This window comes from Molothrus ater, chromosome 9 (assembly GCF_012460135.2).
Source record: "Molothrus ater isolate BHLD 08-10-18 breed brown headed cowbird chromosome 9, BPBGC_Mater_1.1, whole genome shotgun sequence".
NCBI classification, from domain to species: Eukaryota; Metazoa; Chordata; class Aves; order Passeriformes; family Icteridae; genus Molothrus; species Molothrus ater.
In genome coordinates this window covers 7,165,615-7,183,232 of record NC_050486.2, presented here as the reverse complement: position 1 = coordinate 7,183,232, position 17,618 = coordinate 7,165,615, and the positions used below count along the sequence as shown (strand labels likewise).

Sequence of the window (17,618 nt, the reverse complement as noted above, 5' to 3'; positions counted from 1 at the left end):
AATGCTTCAGTCAGTGCATTTAACAGTTTGCTTTCATCTCTCACACCTTTGTATGACTGGTTATGCAGCTCCAGTTTTCTAAGTCTCAGCTCTTCCATCAAAGGTCCCTATGAAGTTCTCCCCATCATTCCAATCTGAGCTCCTGCCACTGTGGATGCTGATACTCTTTTCCAGAAAGAGAGAATGTATGTTTCACTTGTCTGTATCAAAATCTTAAATTCTTCATCGTTCTGTGTTTTGCAAAATGTTTTATTTATGGCACCAAGAAAAGAGCAGCCCTAAGAATGCAATATGCAAAAGCTGTGCCATAAGGGTTTTATTTGGCAAATTTATGTATATCAGATCACATTTTCACTTTGTGAATGCAGAAGTAATCACTAGTAATGTGACTTTAAACATATTTAGCCCCTGTCTAACAATGCTCATTCTGACTCTCATCCAAACCTGAATTCCTCCAAAAGCTGCCTGCATTTCCTCACCAGAGCTACATTTCAAGCCATGTTTGCATTCTTCAAGGGTGCCTTAAAGGCAGCCTGTGGCTTTCTGAGAAACAAATGCAGGGAAAACCACATAAACCCATTTTCTGTCTTCATTTGGGTTGATGGGACTTCACCAGCCTGATGAGGTGAAAGATGAGCCCTGAATTTCTATGAAATATTTTCTCACTTAACAGCATCCAGTGTGCCTTCAAAACACCCTGAAGAGCTCCCAAATCCACAACAACATTTCAGAGACTTTTCTACCCTTTATTACTACTCCCAAAGACCTTTACTATACAACCAACCATCCCTGCCAATGAGATGCTACCCAGGCTGTGTGCTACTCCTGCAGCAGCAGCAGAACTTTTTGCTGCCCTGAGACAGTTTCTCTGCTATTTGCCCTTTCAAGCATCTCTGAGCCAACCGTTTCACCAACTGTTTCACCACAACTTTTGCATAAACCCAGCAGCTTCACACAAACAGGCAGGCTCTTGATTAAGGAAAAAGCAGAGCAGTGAAAAGTGTAACAGAACAAGAATTCTGGAAAAGTATATTCAAAAAACCCACCAATAAGATTAATGGTTTTTTTGTAATTTCCAGTGAAAAAAACCACATAGACAGTGTTGAATGAATGGATCTTATGGTCTCTGCTCTACTCTGAGCTTTACTAGCAAAAGTGCACCAAACCTTCATAAATAAATCTGCCAGGCTGAACCTCCTGGCTTCAAAGGTTTGGGCTTAAATGGAATCAGGACCTTTTCTTTGCCAGTCCCAGAAATGCCGAGGTCAGGACAACAAAACCCAGATTTAACATCCTGGTTTCCAATTCTGTTCCCTCTGAGGGACACGTGCCTTAGCCAACAGCCACAAATCTATTGTTCAGGAGATGACAGTCTTCTTACAACCCCTTTTGACCAAGAAATGAGGTCAGGTCCTTCTGTTGTAATTATTTCCCCTTTGGAAGCAGCCCTGGCACTAAGAAGATACACACACTGAAAATTCAAAGGCATTTTTTTCAAAGTTACTTTTGCTGCCACTGGTGTGAGGCAACTCCTCCAGTTTCCAGAACAGCTGGTACCAACCACCAGTTGCCAGGTGGGTGCTCAGCGCCTCTGAAGCCAAGCTGAAGCTCTAAATGCCAGCTGGAGTTCTAAAAATTACAATTTTTGTTTGTGTGTATTAAAAATATCTGCTTCGTGTGCTTAAGAAGAACCTGCTGAGAGAAACACAAAAGCATCAGGTCTTATCTCATTCAGGAATGTCTAGTACAGAGCAACACCAACCAAGTCAGAGGAGATCGTGCAGCCCTGGCTTCCAGACTGAGCAGATACCCTGGCATGCTTCTTAAACTCCTGATCTCTGAGGGTTCCTCTGATTTGTAAAATAGTATGTCTTGAAATTGAAATAAAACACAGAAATGTAGTCAAGACACCCACCATACAGAAGTAAAACTTTCCTGAGGCAGCAAACATGATTTGTTTTTTTTTTTTTAAAGGTATTCAAAAGAAAATAGAAATCTCTTAAGGGCATTAGATCCACTTTTATTGCAAATCTGCTCTGGCAAACTAATTTTTTAAACATACACTCTTCTTTGCTCACCTACTGTATATAAATTGCATATATTCTGATTAACATTATTCAGCCCAGAATAATTACACATCAGAGAGATGCCTAATAAGCTCATCTTTAAATTCTGCAGAACTAAGAAAAGATCCCAAGCATATTTTATGAATATAGGATGGCATCAGCTGACAAATATATGGCACAATCCATTTTATTGTGGTTGCAAACAAGAACCACATGAATGAATGTTATGGACTTGTTTTGCATTATTCAAGATGATAGGACTTCTCAAGGAAAGCAAGAGTCTGTTCTGGAATTGTGAGACTGTGAAGATAAAAGAAAATAAGTCACACACAATATGGTAAAGAAAATACACAAAATAAGCAAAACTGCATTTTACCAGCAGCACGCACTTCACTGGAGGATTCCATAAAGTTTCCTGACTCAAACAGCTGCTACAAGAAGTAGCAATGAATCAAAACACTTGGATTTACAACTAGAATTGACAAAGAAATATTTTCAGTTACTCTAACCATATTGTTTTAGACTTACTTCAGACAAAAGCTATTTCAACAGGAAAACCTGTCTTAGCCAACAGCTGGAAAGCTCATAGCCTTATTCTGGAAGGAAGGGGGACTGTTACTTTTTACAGATGTCTCCATTCTCATCATCCAAACCGAGTTAAACCTCTGAATAGAGAGATGGGCCCCATCTGAAATGCAGCTCTCACATCCTCAAGGCTGTGCACGCTCACGCCCCTGGCACTGATTCAGCCAAGGCACCAAACTCAACAGCCACAGAAACTCAGCACTGTGCAATTGTCACTCAAAGTCAGCCTGAGTTTTGGGGCAGCCCCTCAACAGCAGAACTCCAGACACTCAGCTGTCAGAGAGGCTGGGTTTTATTTAAAAGCAGCCCTTTTGCAGATGGTAACAATCAAACCCAGCCAGTGCTTCCCTCCAGTGCTCAGCCCCAACACCCTGTGAGATCCAGGTTTAGGAGCACCCCCCAAGGCAAGCATGAATTTGGTTTATGGTCACAAAAGTAACACCTGCCAATGCCAAGTGCTACAGAAAGAGCAACTTTTCAGTTGGCCACACTTCCTGCTGCCTACACATTTAAGGCACGCGAAGGAAAGGCCGTGTAGCAAGAGATGAGTAAGTAACAAACCACAAGCTCTTGCTCAAAATTACCACGTAGTATTTTACACTCAGTGGTGTGGGACATTTGTTTACTCTGGTAACTCCTCTGTCTCCCAGTGTGGCATCAGCTTTAGCCACCCCCATTCTGGTATGGGATGTGATGAGCTGCTTCATGTTTTTTCCAGTTGTAAGGGAAGTTGGTGCTCAGTTCAGATGGGGCCTTCCTCCTTCATTCACTCAGAACTCAGCTTCCTCCTTGTACAAACCCAGTGCTGCCTCAGTTTCTGATGTCACCACTACGTGGCCACAGCTCCTAAGGGATCACCATGAACACACCAAGCCCAAACTCCAAAGTCTCCCCAGAAGCTTCTTTTGTCACAGCCCTCGGATGTGTGTCACACCAAATACAGCCTCAACTTTGTTCTGGGCACTCTTCTTCCCCACTGCTTCCCTTGGGTTTGGTAGGACATGATGGAAACACAGACTACTGGAATCACTCAGGTGTGAAAACCCCCCCAGAGGGTTTGAGTCCAATCTGTGCCCAATGCCTACTGTGTCACCAGCCCAGAGCACTGAGTGCCATGCCCAGACAGATCCTTCACAATCACACCTAAAAATACCATCTTCTTCCTCACATGTACCTGTCCCATTCATTGCAGAGCTCTGAAAGTTTGTGGCACAGTGAGCCAGAAATAGCAGGAACTTGATTTCTATTTAAAAGCAGGTAAATACCACCCCAGAGAATCAGATCTATCTCTACTGCAGAATGTAAATCTGGACAAAACACGTGGCACTTACAGGAAAAGCTCACATATGGCTCCTGCCACCTTCTTTCCCTGATATACAGAAGTGCTGAGTGCCTGAGCACAGCAAGAACCTGGCTGGAAACTTGGGAAGAGCATCAAAATCGTCAGTTCCCTAAAAAAAATTAGGCACCAGGTTTGTCCAGCCCCAAATTAACAGCCATAACTCCTCGTGCATGAAATCAAACAGCACCAAGATCAGCCAAGCAAAGGCTGCACAGCACTTTGCAGCTTGGCAGGTGCACAGGAAATCCCAGAAGGAAAGAAAAAAACCCAAGCAATGAATATGGGGTTTCCTACTGAATGAAGCAGTAGAAAACCACACCAAAGATCAGCCTTTGCACCCAGGTCTCCTTCAAGCATCAGCAATGAGTCCAGGGCTTCAGATCCATGGAGCTTTTCCACTCCACCTGAAGCCTGTGAGGTACAAAGCTGTGTTTGCTTTGCCCATGGCTGTGAACAGCTGCTGGGAGCTCTGGCAGCTTTTTCTAGCCTGCACTGAGGACAAATGTGGAAACAGCAGGGTTTAGTCCAGCAGGAGAACATGGGCAGTGGCTGGAAACCTTTCCCACTCACTTCCAGTTTCCTTATTCTACCTCTGTGGCCCCCAAACCCTTCCTTTGCCTGCAGGCCATCCCTGACCTGCTCAAAAGAAGAGGAAAGCATGGTTTCTTTAGCTTAATTCACAAAAAAAACCCCCAAAACCTCCTCCAAAACCCCAAAAAACACAAACCAAAACCAACCAAACAAAAAACCCTGAAGAAAAAAAACCCTCATCCATTTTAGCTGTATTTTTCTCAAAATGGCAATTTGGGGCAGATGCTCAGCATGGAAACTTCAGTCTGGGCAGCTGAAGGCTGGCAAAGCCTCATCTGCAACTGCAAACACTGGACAGTGTCTGGCAGACTAAATTACAGTGATATTACTTTACAGAATAACCTTAAAAAGCAAAAAAGCCTTTTTGTCCTTTCTTTTGCACAGACCCAGCCACTAAATCCTTGCCTGGGGATGATGAAAACTTGCCTTTCCTCTTGTGTGACAACTGCAATATTGGAATATCAAGTGAAAACACATAAAGATCCTCTGTATCATGCTCAGGAAAAGCAAGCTGGTCTTTAGACAGTGTTCACCCAAGGTATTTAACATCCCAAATCCTGCTCCAGAAGTGGTGTCTCCAACATCACAGCCATGCCCTGCAGAGAATCACAGCACAAACAGCAACTGTGGTTTCATGCAGAGGAAGGGAAATACCATGTAAAGCTTTAGAAATGCCTTCCTGAGACAGGAGATGAGAGGGGCTGAGTGAGATGGATACTGAGTGGGATGGAGCTGGTATCTTCTGTAAATTTGAAGCAGCAACACCCATGTACCTCCTTGGCAGGCAGAAAATTTCCAGATACAGCACATGAGGATATTTTTTTAGCTGAGGTCCCAAGCACAACGAATCAAAAATCAGTAGTGAATGGGCTATCCCAGGAAAGGAGCAGGGATCTGGTATGCATGGCCAGAGGTGGGCTCTGAGCCCTGCAAAACCTGCAGCTCCCTTCACAGGAAACATAAACTTCCAGATGGATTTATAACATACAGAAGCTGTAGGTATTTCTTTGTAGGGTTGGATGTGAAAGCATTTAGTGACAGGCTAGGAGCTGGGATTGTTCACCCTGGAGAAGAGGAGGCTTCAGCGAGACCTTGTTGAAGCCTTTCAGAACTTTTGGGGGGCTTATAAAAAATGAAGGACAGGGCAGATAGTGACAGAAAAGGAGGAGTGATTTTAAACTGCCAGAGGGCAGGGATAGATGGGATATTTGGAAGAAATTCTTCCTTGTGAGGGTGGGGAGGCCCTGGCACAGGGTGCCCAGAGAAGCTGTGGCTGCCCCATCCTTGGAAGTGTCCAAGGCCAGGCTGGATGGGGCTTGGAGCAACCTGGGCAGTGGAAGGTGTCCCTGCCCATGCAGGGGGTGGCACTGGATGGGCTTTAAGGTCCCTTCCCATGGAATGAACGTGGTAAAACACCAGCACTTTGGGGAGCTATGAACATGGAATGAACCTGGTAAAACACCAGCACTTTGGGGAGCTATGAACATGGAATGAACCTGGTAAAACACCAGCATTTTGGGGAGCTATGAACAAGGAATGAACCTGGTAAAACACCAGCATTTTGGGGAGCTATGAACATGGAATGAACCTGGAAAAACACCAGCATTTTGGGGAGCCATGAAGAAAGGAATGAACCTGGAAAAACACCAGGATTTGGGGGAGCTATGAACAAGGAATGAACCTGGAAAAACACCAGGATTTGGGGGAGCTATGAACAAGGAATGAACCTGGAGAAACACCAGCATTTTGGGGAGCTATGAACATGGAATGAACCTGGAAAAACACCAGCATTTTGGGGAGCTATGAACATGGAATGAACCTGGTAAAACACCAGCATTTTGGGGAGCTATGAACATGGAATGAACCTGGTAAAACATCAGCATTTTGGGGAGCTATGAACAAGACTGTCTTACAGCATTACCAAAGATCTCCTTTCAAGCTCTCTCTGGTTTGAAAAGGCATCACTGGTGCTGAGGTGTTGGGGAGAGCCCACAGCCTGCCAGGCACTGCTGTGGGCAGCTTTTCTCAGCAGAAGCCACTAACAGGAGGATGCTTCACATGTCCTTCAGCAGTGACATGTAGAAAGCCCAGCCTGGAGATCAGCTGACACATTCACTTTGCCAAAAGCTCCAAAGCAGAATTCCTTGTGGAGGACAGATCATGGCTTGCTCCTGGCCAGGTACAGCAAGTGAGAAGCAAGCCAAAACCCTGCTGCTCTTTTCCACCAAGGAGTGGAGTGGCTGCTGCTGTGACAGCCCTGGAGCAGCTTGGCTCGAGGTGTCCTACACCCAAGGGTGGCACAGCCCAGGTCCCTCTGAGCCCCTGGAGGGTGACCAGGCGCCTGCAGCAGCACCCACCTCTCTCTGATGGCTGTAGGGGTGTCTCCCCCAGTCACACCCCAAAAACCACCGGGGAGACCCTGGGCTGGTGGGCTCCCAACAAGGAGTGCACAGCAGCACTGATGGTGGCACACAACAGCCTGGGTTCGTCCCTGGCACTGCCCACTCCTCAGGAACCACGGGGTGCAGGGCACGGCTACAGGCTTAGAACCAATCTCGTCACAAACAGCACCCAAAAGGTAACTTAAATTGCTGGATTTGGCTTTAAATATTTACTTAGAAAATAACTACTCTACTCCTGATCTCACTCGTTTCCTAAAAGAATTTCAACCATATAAAAACTATCCACATACTTTTGCAGAGTGTGCTGCTTTTATCCTCTTACTCATGTATTCAGAAAAGCCCAAGAGTCAGACTTGCCTTTTTTTTTCCGCTTCCTGCACTGCAGCTAAGACAACTCCCTAGCTTTAAAAGACATGCAATAAAAAGATGCAATAACTACATAACAACTTTGGTAGTACTACAATGACCCAAATATTTTGTCTTCAAGCTTCAGTGCTAGCCAAAGTGTACAGCAACTACTTGGTCAGACCTATTAACAAATACCACAGAAGCATGAAAATTAAAGGCTTGTGAATTCAAGATATAACAGTTAATTAAATATTCAGAGAAGCAAAGTCACTAAAATCTTAGGTTATCCATACCAAAATAAGCTTCAGTGCAGAATCAGCAGCAAACTTATTTATATATATATATATAAGACTACTAGAAAGACACAGGACAAAGATTTTAGGAGACCCAGGCAGGAGAACCCTTTCTTCACAGAAGTTTGAGTCATTTGCACAAGCTTTAATCTTGCTTTGATGTAAGAGCTGGCCTTGTTTCATTAGCATCCTTTAACTGCAAAAGCAAGTCAAAGGCTTGCAAGTATGATCAAAAACTTGAAACAACTTTTAATTGTTCTCCATGTGTGAAGAGAACAGCGTGGTTGTTCCATGCAAAGGAGAAAGCTGTACTTTAAAAGCACATTCCTTATGAATATCACCCTTCCCCACCTAGACACTGGCTCTGCAGCTGCCACTGCCCAAACACACACCAACAAAGCTGCTTTTATCATCTCAGAGCTTGCTTTTTCTCCCTTTCATACCAATAAAATGTCTATCAGATGCAAAGATTGTCTTACCATTTGTGGCCAAGCTGCACTAATTTAAGAACTTCCAGTATTCAAGATTTTGAAAAACATCAAGTACAAAGGCACAGCACACTTACAGTGTATCTCTCAATTACAGATTTGGGGCAAGGATGAGCCTGTTTCTCACTTTTTCTATTGAGATATTCTTTCCAGTGACCCCTGTGCCTAATTCAACACCGTATCTTGTTTCTTCTACAGTGACAAGAAAAGCATGAAATATACTACATGCCTTCCCCTACAACCCTGTGGTTTCACTCTCCTCACAGTAGCCAAAAAAAGACCAGAGAAAAGCCACCTTTCCTTTTCCAGACCCAGTGATGCTGCACATCATCTTTAGGAGTAGTTCCTGTATGTGGGTTGCTGTGGTGCAGGGCCTTGAGATGATCCTGCTGAACAGGCACAGAGCCTCATGCAGCTCTGGGACACAAATTGGGCAACTGGGATTTCTGGGTTTAGGAAAACCTCAAGCCACATACAGAAGACAAATGGGGTGTGATCACAGACAATACTTCTACTGACTAACAAAGAAAAATTAAACATTTCACCTCCTGCTTTGATTAGGGAAATTTTGACCATTCCTGTTGCAAGATAACATGGCTGGAAACTTCCAAAATTGCTTGTGGAGCTTTTGAGAGAAGTTAATAATGGACAATTTGAGCAATGGAAATGGAACAGAGAACGTGTATCCTTCCTTAGTCTCCCAAAGCTGAACCTGAAAGCTCTCAAGGACAGTAAATGCTGTCCACGTGGGTGGCAAGTACCTTTTCCACCAATCACATCCCTGGATGCCTTTTGCTTGCATTCAGTCAAAAGGTAAGAAAAAGCATTTGGCCCCTTGAATTAAAGGCGATAAAACCCAAAGGGAAGTTTCCTCTCCTTTCCAGCACAGGCAGGCACCATTTATTAAAACTATGGGATGAAAATCTGCTACTGGCTCCAAAAGCAACAATCTCTCTGAGCACTAAAACTTCTCAGAAAACAAGTAAAGCCAGAAGGATTTTCCTTTAAAAATCTCATTTTTTACAGTCTTCAAGAACTTGGAAACTTTGCAAGGTGCATATAATAGAATCTTACATGCTTATTGAAATCTGAATTTCCTGTGTGCTTTACCTCACTTCTTCTTTCCGTGGGTATTTATCCCTGTTTGGATTGGATTAGATGGTACTATCAGGAATTCTGGATTTAATACATGCTTCTGAATGAAATTATTATTCTGCCTCTTCTTAGACTTTGGGAGTTGCAGGAAAATCCAATCAGCTTTTACCATAAACCTCACCAGGTGAAAAGGAAAAGCAGCCTCTAAGATGCTGTTAAATCCAGAGAGACCCCACTTGTAGAATTTGGTTGGAATGACTTTAAAGCCCATCTCATTCCACCCCTGCCAGGAGCAGGGACACCTTCCACTGGAGAAGGAAGGTGCTCCAGGCCCTGTCCAACCTGGCCTTGGACACTCCAGGGATGGGGCACTCCTGCTCTGTATGATGTCCCAGCCATGCTCACCTACAGAAAATGGAAGAGAGAATTTCCAGAACACAGAACAACCCAGCTTGGAACAGGCTGGAAGCAAAGGCAGGGAGTGCAGCAAGACTCGTACAGAGCCCTGCTGTACTGGCAGTCACACACCAAATTAAAACCAGAAGCATAAGGGACAGTTTAAAGCAGAAAATCCAACATCCAGCCTGAGTGCCTGTCCAAAAAAAGGCCAGCTTTTCCACAATTAATTCCAAGTCATTCCTCCATCGTGCAGCCCTCCTCCTGCCAGCTCTGTGCACGCTGGCTGAGGCTTTCACTCCAGAGCTGTATCAGGCCCTTGGGTTCTGTCCCTCTGAGTTGTTGGGACTCATCTCTGTACCACCAGTGGAATTTATTCATCAGGTTTCCTGGAAAGCTGACAACCATTTCCTATCTTGTCTTTCAAGTGAAGGGTAAAGGCTGAGGCTCCTCTTCAGCCTCTACAATGGGACAGAATAGGAGTCTCTCTGCTTTTTCAAGTATGCTGCATCTTGTAGGAGCACACCTACAGTGTGTGATCGTTGTGCAAAATCCCAACTAAATTACCAGCACACTGAAATTCCTAAGTAAAAGAAATGTCTAGAAAGAAGTTTCTTACAGACATTAAGTAATAGCTTTCACTGTCATCTCGAAAGAACAACAAAGGTCTGCCTGGTAAAACTTCCTAAACAATGAGGAAATCCACAGGGTGCATCCTGGGTGCCACAGGGTCAAATAATCAAATATTCACTGTCCCACCTGCCTGGGGGAGGAAAGAGATGGAAGAGAAGGGAAGGAAGAAATGGCATTTAAACAAACAAATCCAAAGCAAATGACTACAAAGCCTCATCCTCTAGACAGATGTCTATTTATAGAAATGGGTAGCCAGGATATGGTCGAGCATACCAAGTATCTTTATGAAAAAAATAACCTTCAGAGAAGTTCAACTTTTCATATGCTGAACTGTTTTGGAGATGCACCTGTTGAAATTACTGGGGTTAGGTGCTTGAAATCCTTCCACTTCTGCAAATTAAAAAATTTAGTCCTGACTAATTTAACACGACTCATGGCAGAGCAGAGCTTGGTCACCTACCACTTCTGCTGCTGAGATTGCAGAAATGGAAAATCACCAGGACTTTAAGGGCATTTCCATCTGTGCCAGCTGTAAGATCCTCATCCTTGACTGGCTCCTGTCTGCTAGCAGGGACACTAAGCAACACTTTCCCTCAGCAGTGATGATACCCCTGGCTCACTCTCTCAGTGGTATCTCTCAGGACACAGCACTGGGCTGCTTCAGCAGGCACTTTGAGCTGGGTCCTGAATCTCATGATTGCACCCCGAGCCCAGAACTCCCCAGCACCGCCCTGGGTGTAGCACTCCTCAAGCATCATTAGACAATTCACCCAAAAAACAACTCCCATCATAAGGTTAGCCCATGCCTCAGTAAACTGAGAGCACAATTTTTTTTAATAAACTCTTTTCACATGACCAATTCCCAGTCCCCTAATTATTACTGCCATGTTTTAAACTCTGTTTTACTCACATCCTGAATAATCCCCATGTAGTCCCACCAAAATCCCACAAAGCAGGATTATCTCTGCCACAAGTCATCTTTTTCAAGGCCCCGGTCCAAAACCTAGAGGAACTACTATAAAATTTTCATTTTGGAGGGCTTTAAATCATTTTACTGCTTACAATGTGTGTGTATTTAAAATATCTTATGGATTTAAATAGGTGGAAAAATGTATTTTTCCATAGGTCTGGTTAGAAAAACAGACCTGTGCTGCAGAGCACAGAAAAACACCTCTGAAACTGCTAAGGTTTCCAGACTAGTAATGCTGCAGTGCATGTGGTCTGGCTTTCTCCCACTTCCCCCTAAATATCCTCCACACACCTTCTCCCAGAGGACACAAACTGTCCCCACTGCTCACAGGAGTCCCTGCTGACTCATTTTTCCAGTCTTTCATTCATTTCCTTCAGGTAGGAGTAAGAAATATCAATTCCTGACATTTTATTCACGAGTTCATCCCCCAACAGTGACTGATTTTCGTTAATTTCTACTCAACAAAGACAAAAGATGTTGCAATGGCTTGCAAAATGTAACTTCACAAGATATAAACATATACAGAGATTTTTTGAGTGTAAAAATTGCTTTGCAAAGCATTTTCATCCCCAACTAAGTGTTTAGGCAGTTGATTCAAACTTCACAAGGAAGATCCCTGCCCTTGCAGTTTCAAACACAGCCTCAAATTCCCTGTGGAGACCGCCTGGAAAATCACACATTGGCATTGTCTGTTCTCTTCTTAGGCATTGTTTGAGGCAGGGGATGCACATTACCAGGTCAATAATTACATTTGCTGCCTTTCAGGTCATGATATTGCCTAAGTATTGCCCCATGTACAACCACACACAGCTGTGTGTGTTGGCTGGTTCAGTCCTACCCCATTTTCCCTAAGAGGATGGAGGCTGGAAGCAGTTTTAGGTGGAAATCCCAGGCTTTGCATTCAGTAACTGAGACTCTGTGGGATGCCTTCCTGGTTTTCTCTGGGATTCATTTCTCCAGCTGGTCTGACAAGGCTCACCCCATTCACCACGGGAAAGCACGGGGAGCAAAGCAGCTCCCAGGCTCTACCTGGGGGTGCCTGTGCTGAGGGCAGGCTCCTGAGGGGTTACAGAGGCACCTGCCTGACTGGGTTTGCATATTTCCAACAGAATTTTACATCTCACGTAACTCCTGTCCTCATTTGGTTCTCCTCTCATCCCACATCAACGTGAGCCGACTGTCAGAAGTCAAAAAACCTGTAGAACTGTGCCTGTGTTGATGCAGAAGCTGTAACTTGGAATTGTGGAACAGACCCACAAGAATCATCAAGTCCAACTCCTGCCCTGCACAGGAGGACATTCACTGCCTTTAATGCTCAGCCCCTCATTTCCATTCATTACATTGTGCTTTAGCTTGAATGTTGTCTGAGTAAACTACAAGGCTTTACAATCCATTTCATTCCAGACAAATTAAATTATCATTACGGCAACAACAAATTAAATTACACCATCATGAAAACAACTATGATCTAGACCAAGCTCTCACTTGAAGTAATACTCAGGATTTCCTGTCTTGAGGCTACTGGTATTTGGGCCAGTATGAGGGAGCATCCCAAAATGCACAAAGTTTGGAGAGTGTTGCTGGCTTGCTGTCTCCCCATCTCCCTCCCTCACCAGTGCTGTCCCATTCCAGCACCTCTGGACTGACAATTCTGCTGACAAAAAGCAAGTTTTCCCTTTCCTTTTTACTGAGGTCACCCCTGCATCACCTGTGGAGGAAAAGAACTCCAAAAGCTGCCATCCCACCAGAGAAACCCACCCAAGCTTCACGAAGCCAGCTGAAAAACATACTGCTCATTGAAGCTACAGACTCAGTGCTTGCACATGGCTCTTCTTCACCACAGAGCTCCTCTGCCAATAAATCACACCCAGGTGTGTAGGACAGACAGCAAGGCCTGACTCTCACAGACTCCAACCTAACATCAGCAGTAGCTTCAGTGAGCTGGCTCAATCTCACTCTGTTCCCATTTAAGATGCTCTTCACAATTCTTTTTCCTCCTTGGAAGTGCTGATTCACAGGCAGCCTCTGTATAAAGTGCCTCATTAATTATTTTTCCAGCCAGGAGCTTTGAGTGGGGGATCCTCACAGCACCAAGAGCAGATGTGAGCCAGGGGATGAGCACAGATTTAATTCCTTCTTCCACAGTGACTTCCCTCTGGCTCTTGCCTGTGCAAAGATGTGATGGGCAAACAAGAACTGTGTCTGGAGTGCTGCAGAGCTCTCAGCATGACCAAGGCACCCTCCCTGCAAGCAGCAGGCAAATTAAATGCTGAACTGTGAAAATACAATTTTGGCTGCAGTGTGGGGATGAATGTATAGAAATCCACAGGGACTGCACCCTCATGGCTCTGATGGGACTTGAAACCACCCTAAATGGGACAGGAAAAACTGACAGTACTGATAGGACTTTTTTGAAAAATCTCGCTGTGAGAGGCCAGTAGCTCTGCTGACTGCTTTTTGGGTAAAAGCCATTTACTAACTGAATATCCTTCCCAATATGGGAATCTCTTGAGAGCCCCACTGTGATTTCAAAGAAGTCCTAACAGAGCAGCAGCTCAATGTTTGCACTCCCTCTGCACCACACAAACATCCCAAAGCAAAGAAACCCAAGGACAAGTTGGGCTGTGGGTATCACCCAGGAGTCCCCCTCCAGCCCAAATCCTCAGCACAGTTTGATCTCCAAGAGAGGGCTCTCATAGGCTCTGCATGCATCACACATCAAGTGCTAGAAATGGGCTTCCTTTTCTCATGGAAACTTTTATCCCACTTGTAAATCTTCAGCCTTAAAAATTTGCTTTGCAAATACTCTACCTGCTGGCTGAGCGATAAGCAGCACAGGTAAGAGCCAGCTGTGCTTCATACCAAACTACTCAAGTAACAAAAAAACACCCCAAATCCCAGAATTACACTTTTCCTTCATAGTTTAACAGCAATATACATAACTTAAACCCTATTGTTTTTGTCTGCTCTCTCTCCTAACATTTTAATGGGTAAAGAACTGCCCTTCCACACTCAGATTGTGTAAGGTGTAACCTACCTTTTTTACTTCGGCACCCACCAGCAGCGTTGCCAGTGCCTCCAAGGGGCTTGGCAGAGCATCAGCCCGTATGGTGCTGGTTGTGTTCACCCTGGCAAAGCCCAGAATCTGCCGGGTCTGGAGAGCCGGGCTCTGTCACACGGGCAGGCTCAGCCGCAGCGCTCCACACTCTCTCAAGTTTCATCCTCCACTTAGAACTAACTCCCGCAGTGGAAACTCCTAAAGCATCGCCCTTGAGAAACTGCTCCAAACTCCATGGGACGCTGAGAATCAGCTCAACCCGCGCTGTCCCGCCGGCTGCCGAGCGCTGCCCGGGATGCGCGGGGCTCCCGGGGCGCTCCCGGCGGTTCCCTGAGCCCTGGGGATATCCCGAGCGCTCCCGGCGGCTTTCCCGAGCCCGGGGATACCCAGGGAGCTCCCGGCGGCTTTCCCGAGCCCGGGGATACCCGGGGAGCTCCCGGCGGCTTTCCCGAGCCCGGGGACACCCGGGGAGCTCCCGGCGGCTTTCCCGAGCCCGGGGACACCCGGGGAGCTCCCGGCGGCTTTCCCGATCCCTGGGGGCACCCGGAGCTCTCCCACCGGCTTTCCCGAGCCCGGGGATATCCCGAGCGCTCTCGGCGGCTTTCCCGAGCCCCGGGGGCACCCGGAGCTCTCCCGGCGGCTTTCCCGAGCCCCGGGGGCACCCGGAGCTCTCCCGGCGGCTTTCCCGAGCCCGGGGATACCCGGGGAGCTCCCGGCGGCTTTCCCGAGCTCCGGGGATACCCGAGGCGCTCCCGGCGGCTTGCCCGATCCCCGGGGGCACCCGGAGCTCTCCCAGCGGCTTTCCCGAGCCCGGGGACACCTGGAGCGCTCCCGGAGGCTCTCCCGAGCCCGGGGATACCCCCGAGGCGCTCCCGGTGGCTTTCCCCGAGCCTGGAGCTCCCGGAGCGCTCCCGGCGGTTCCCCAACCCGGGGATACCCGGCCTGCTGCCCCAGCCCGTACCTCGGATGTAGGCGCACTTGCTGTCGTCCAGCGGCGCGGAGGCAGAGGCGCCCATGGCTGCGTGCGGAGCTGCGGCAGCACCGCGGTCCCACCGAGCCCGGACCGAGCCCGGACCGCTCCCGCCGCTTCCTCCGCAGGCACCGCCCCCGGCCCGGCCCTGCCCCGCCCCGCCCGGCACGGCACGGACCCAACAGGGACCAACAGGGACCCGCGGTAACCCACGGTGCCCCCGCCCCGCGGCCGCTCCGGGCTCCAGGCACGCTCCTTGTGCCCCCACGCCGCTCTGCGCCGCTGTCACTCGTCACCGCAAAATCCACATCCCCACGGAGACACGGCTGGAGTTTCTGTCCGGAGTTTCTCCAGAGGTCACGTTAAAGACCGTGTCGCAGTAAAAGCAGGGTTAAACAGGACCAAAATGCCTCTCCTGGAGGTGTCCCGGGGGCAGCGGGGTCTGGCTCAGGATCATGTGTGCGGTGCTTTTGGGGTGACAGTGGCAGTGCTGAGGTGATGTTTGAACCCCGTGATTTTAGAGGTCTGTTCCAACCTTGATGATTCTGTGATAAAGGCCCTGGCACAGGGTGCCCAGAGAAGCTGTGGCTGCCCCTGGATCCCTGGAAGTGTCCAAGGCCAGGTTGGATGGGGCTTGGAGCACCCTGGGATAGTGGAAGGTGTCCCTGCCCAGTGACAGGGGGTGGAATGAGATTATTTTAAGGTCCCTTCCAACCCATCCCATCCCATTCCATCCTTCTGTGATTCTGTGATTTATGGCTCAGTCTTCAGGACCGTATTGTCCCACTCTTCCCAGGAATACTAATAATTGCTATTGTATGTTTGATTCCAGGACGAACAATAAACCTACATAAGCAGGCACTCAAATACACATCACTTCAGTAAATATTGTCCAGGCATTGAAACAACTTCCGAAAACAGGCAAGCACACCAGTCTGCAGATCCTCAGCACAGCAATGTAAGACAGCATGGAACAGATATCTGAATTCTCCTGCCCCTGAATAATAATTTCACATCATACCCAGATGTGACTTTCTAAAGTACTTCCTTCTCTTCTGCTGTTTTTATAACGTTAATCCAGCTGACTGGCCATGGGCAGGGTGCCATCCCTTATTGGGCCTCATATGTTTTGTATGGAGCTGATGAGTTGCAATGAATGTGGATTTTGCTGACACGCTGGAGGTTCACAGTGACTGGAAGTTACTCACTTTACCATTAAATACTTCTCATTCAGCTTGTACACATCTGCCACTCACTGTGAAATTGCTTTCACATATTTCAGCTTTGCTGACGTGGGCTGTGGGGTGGGGAGGTTTATCCTATGCCACTCAGCTGATCACAGAATGGTGAAACATTCTGGGATTGAATAAACCCCCATCTTGGGGTTGAATAAACCAACCATTTTGGGGTTTTTAATGAGGTTTTTAAACTAACACTGAACTTGATCAGATTTGAAATACTGCAGATGATATGTGACATCGAGTTCAGTATTGTGCTAAACAATCTCTTTCCTTCCAAAATTCATGTTCTCTGGTTGTATCTAAGTGTGATGGAGCAATTGCTTCACTACCTTGAGGAGAGCAAGCTCATCCAGAGCATCACTGAGCCAGTGTCTCACAAGCCTACAGAGACCTCAGCTGAGCTAAAACATTAAATCAACAGCACTTCCAGAGGTCAATTGTGAACCAGGCTCTCTTTTAAATATATTTGAGAGCTCTCAGCAAGGTGACTGCTGTGGTTTTCTCACTGCATCTCTGCGAGCTGTGTGAGCAGACACCAGTGAGGAAATACTGGTTGCTGGTGTGCTTTTGAAGGCATTAACTCAGAGGAGAATTCAGGCTCTGCTCAGTGCAGTGTATCTTTTATCAGCTGTAGCTGAGGAGCTTTTCATCATGTGAAATGGGCAAGTCAGCTCCAGGAGTCTGGACAGATAAACCTTGGAGAATTCATGAGCCATGAAGTGGATTGCAGTTCTGTCCCATCATTTAGCAGATGAAATTATGCCAAATCCCAGAAGCTTCATACCCCACGAGAGATGACAGAACGTGCACTGAGTGGGAAACCTCCCTGGCTAATTGCAGCTAGGGTAAAAACAAAACGAGAGCTGAGGAGTTTTTCTAGTTATAACATTCTATGCATTGTTACTACCTGATCCCCAAGATCCCCAGGCATTTCATAAATGCTTGCTAATTAAAGACTGTGATTTCCTTTTTAAGATAGGGAAATGCTGTTAAAATGCTGTTTTAATGGCAAAGTTTGTGTCTTTATCATCTTAAAAAGACACCATGAGAAACATGAGCCAAATCAGGAACAAAGATAAATGATCCTATTTATGTACTGCTTAAAACAGAAACCATCCTCAAGATAAGAAATTTGCCATG

The 17,618-nt window shown here is 46.5% G+C and overlaps 1 protein-coding gene across 1 annotated transcript in view; it reads right to left on the bottom strand.

Moving 5' to 3' along the window:
• The window catches only part of NIBAN1 (niban apoptosis regulator 1), a 55,398-nt gene extending 40,064 nt beyond the window's left edge, over positions 1-15,334 (bottom strand). The window contains exon 1 of the mRNA XM_036388217.2: positions 15,229-15,334. Coding sequence (XP_036244110.1) covers positions 15,229-15,283 — 55 coding nt within the window. The 5' untranslated portion in view covers positions 15,284-15,334. The remainder of the gene's footprint in view (positions 1-15,228) is intronic.
• Between the last annotated feature and the right edge of the window lie 2,284 nt (positions 15,335-17,618).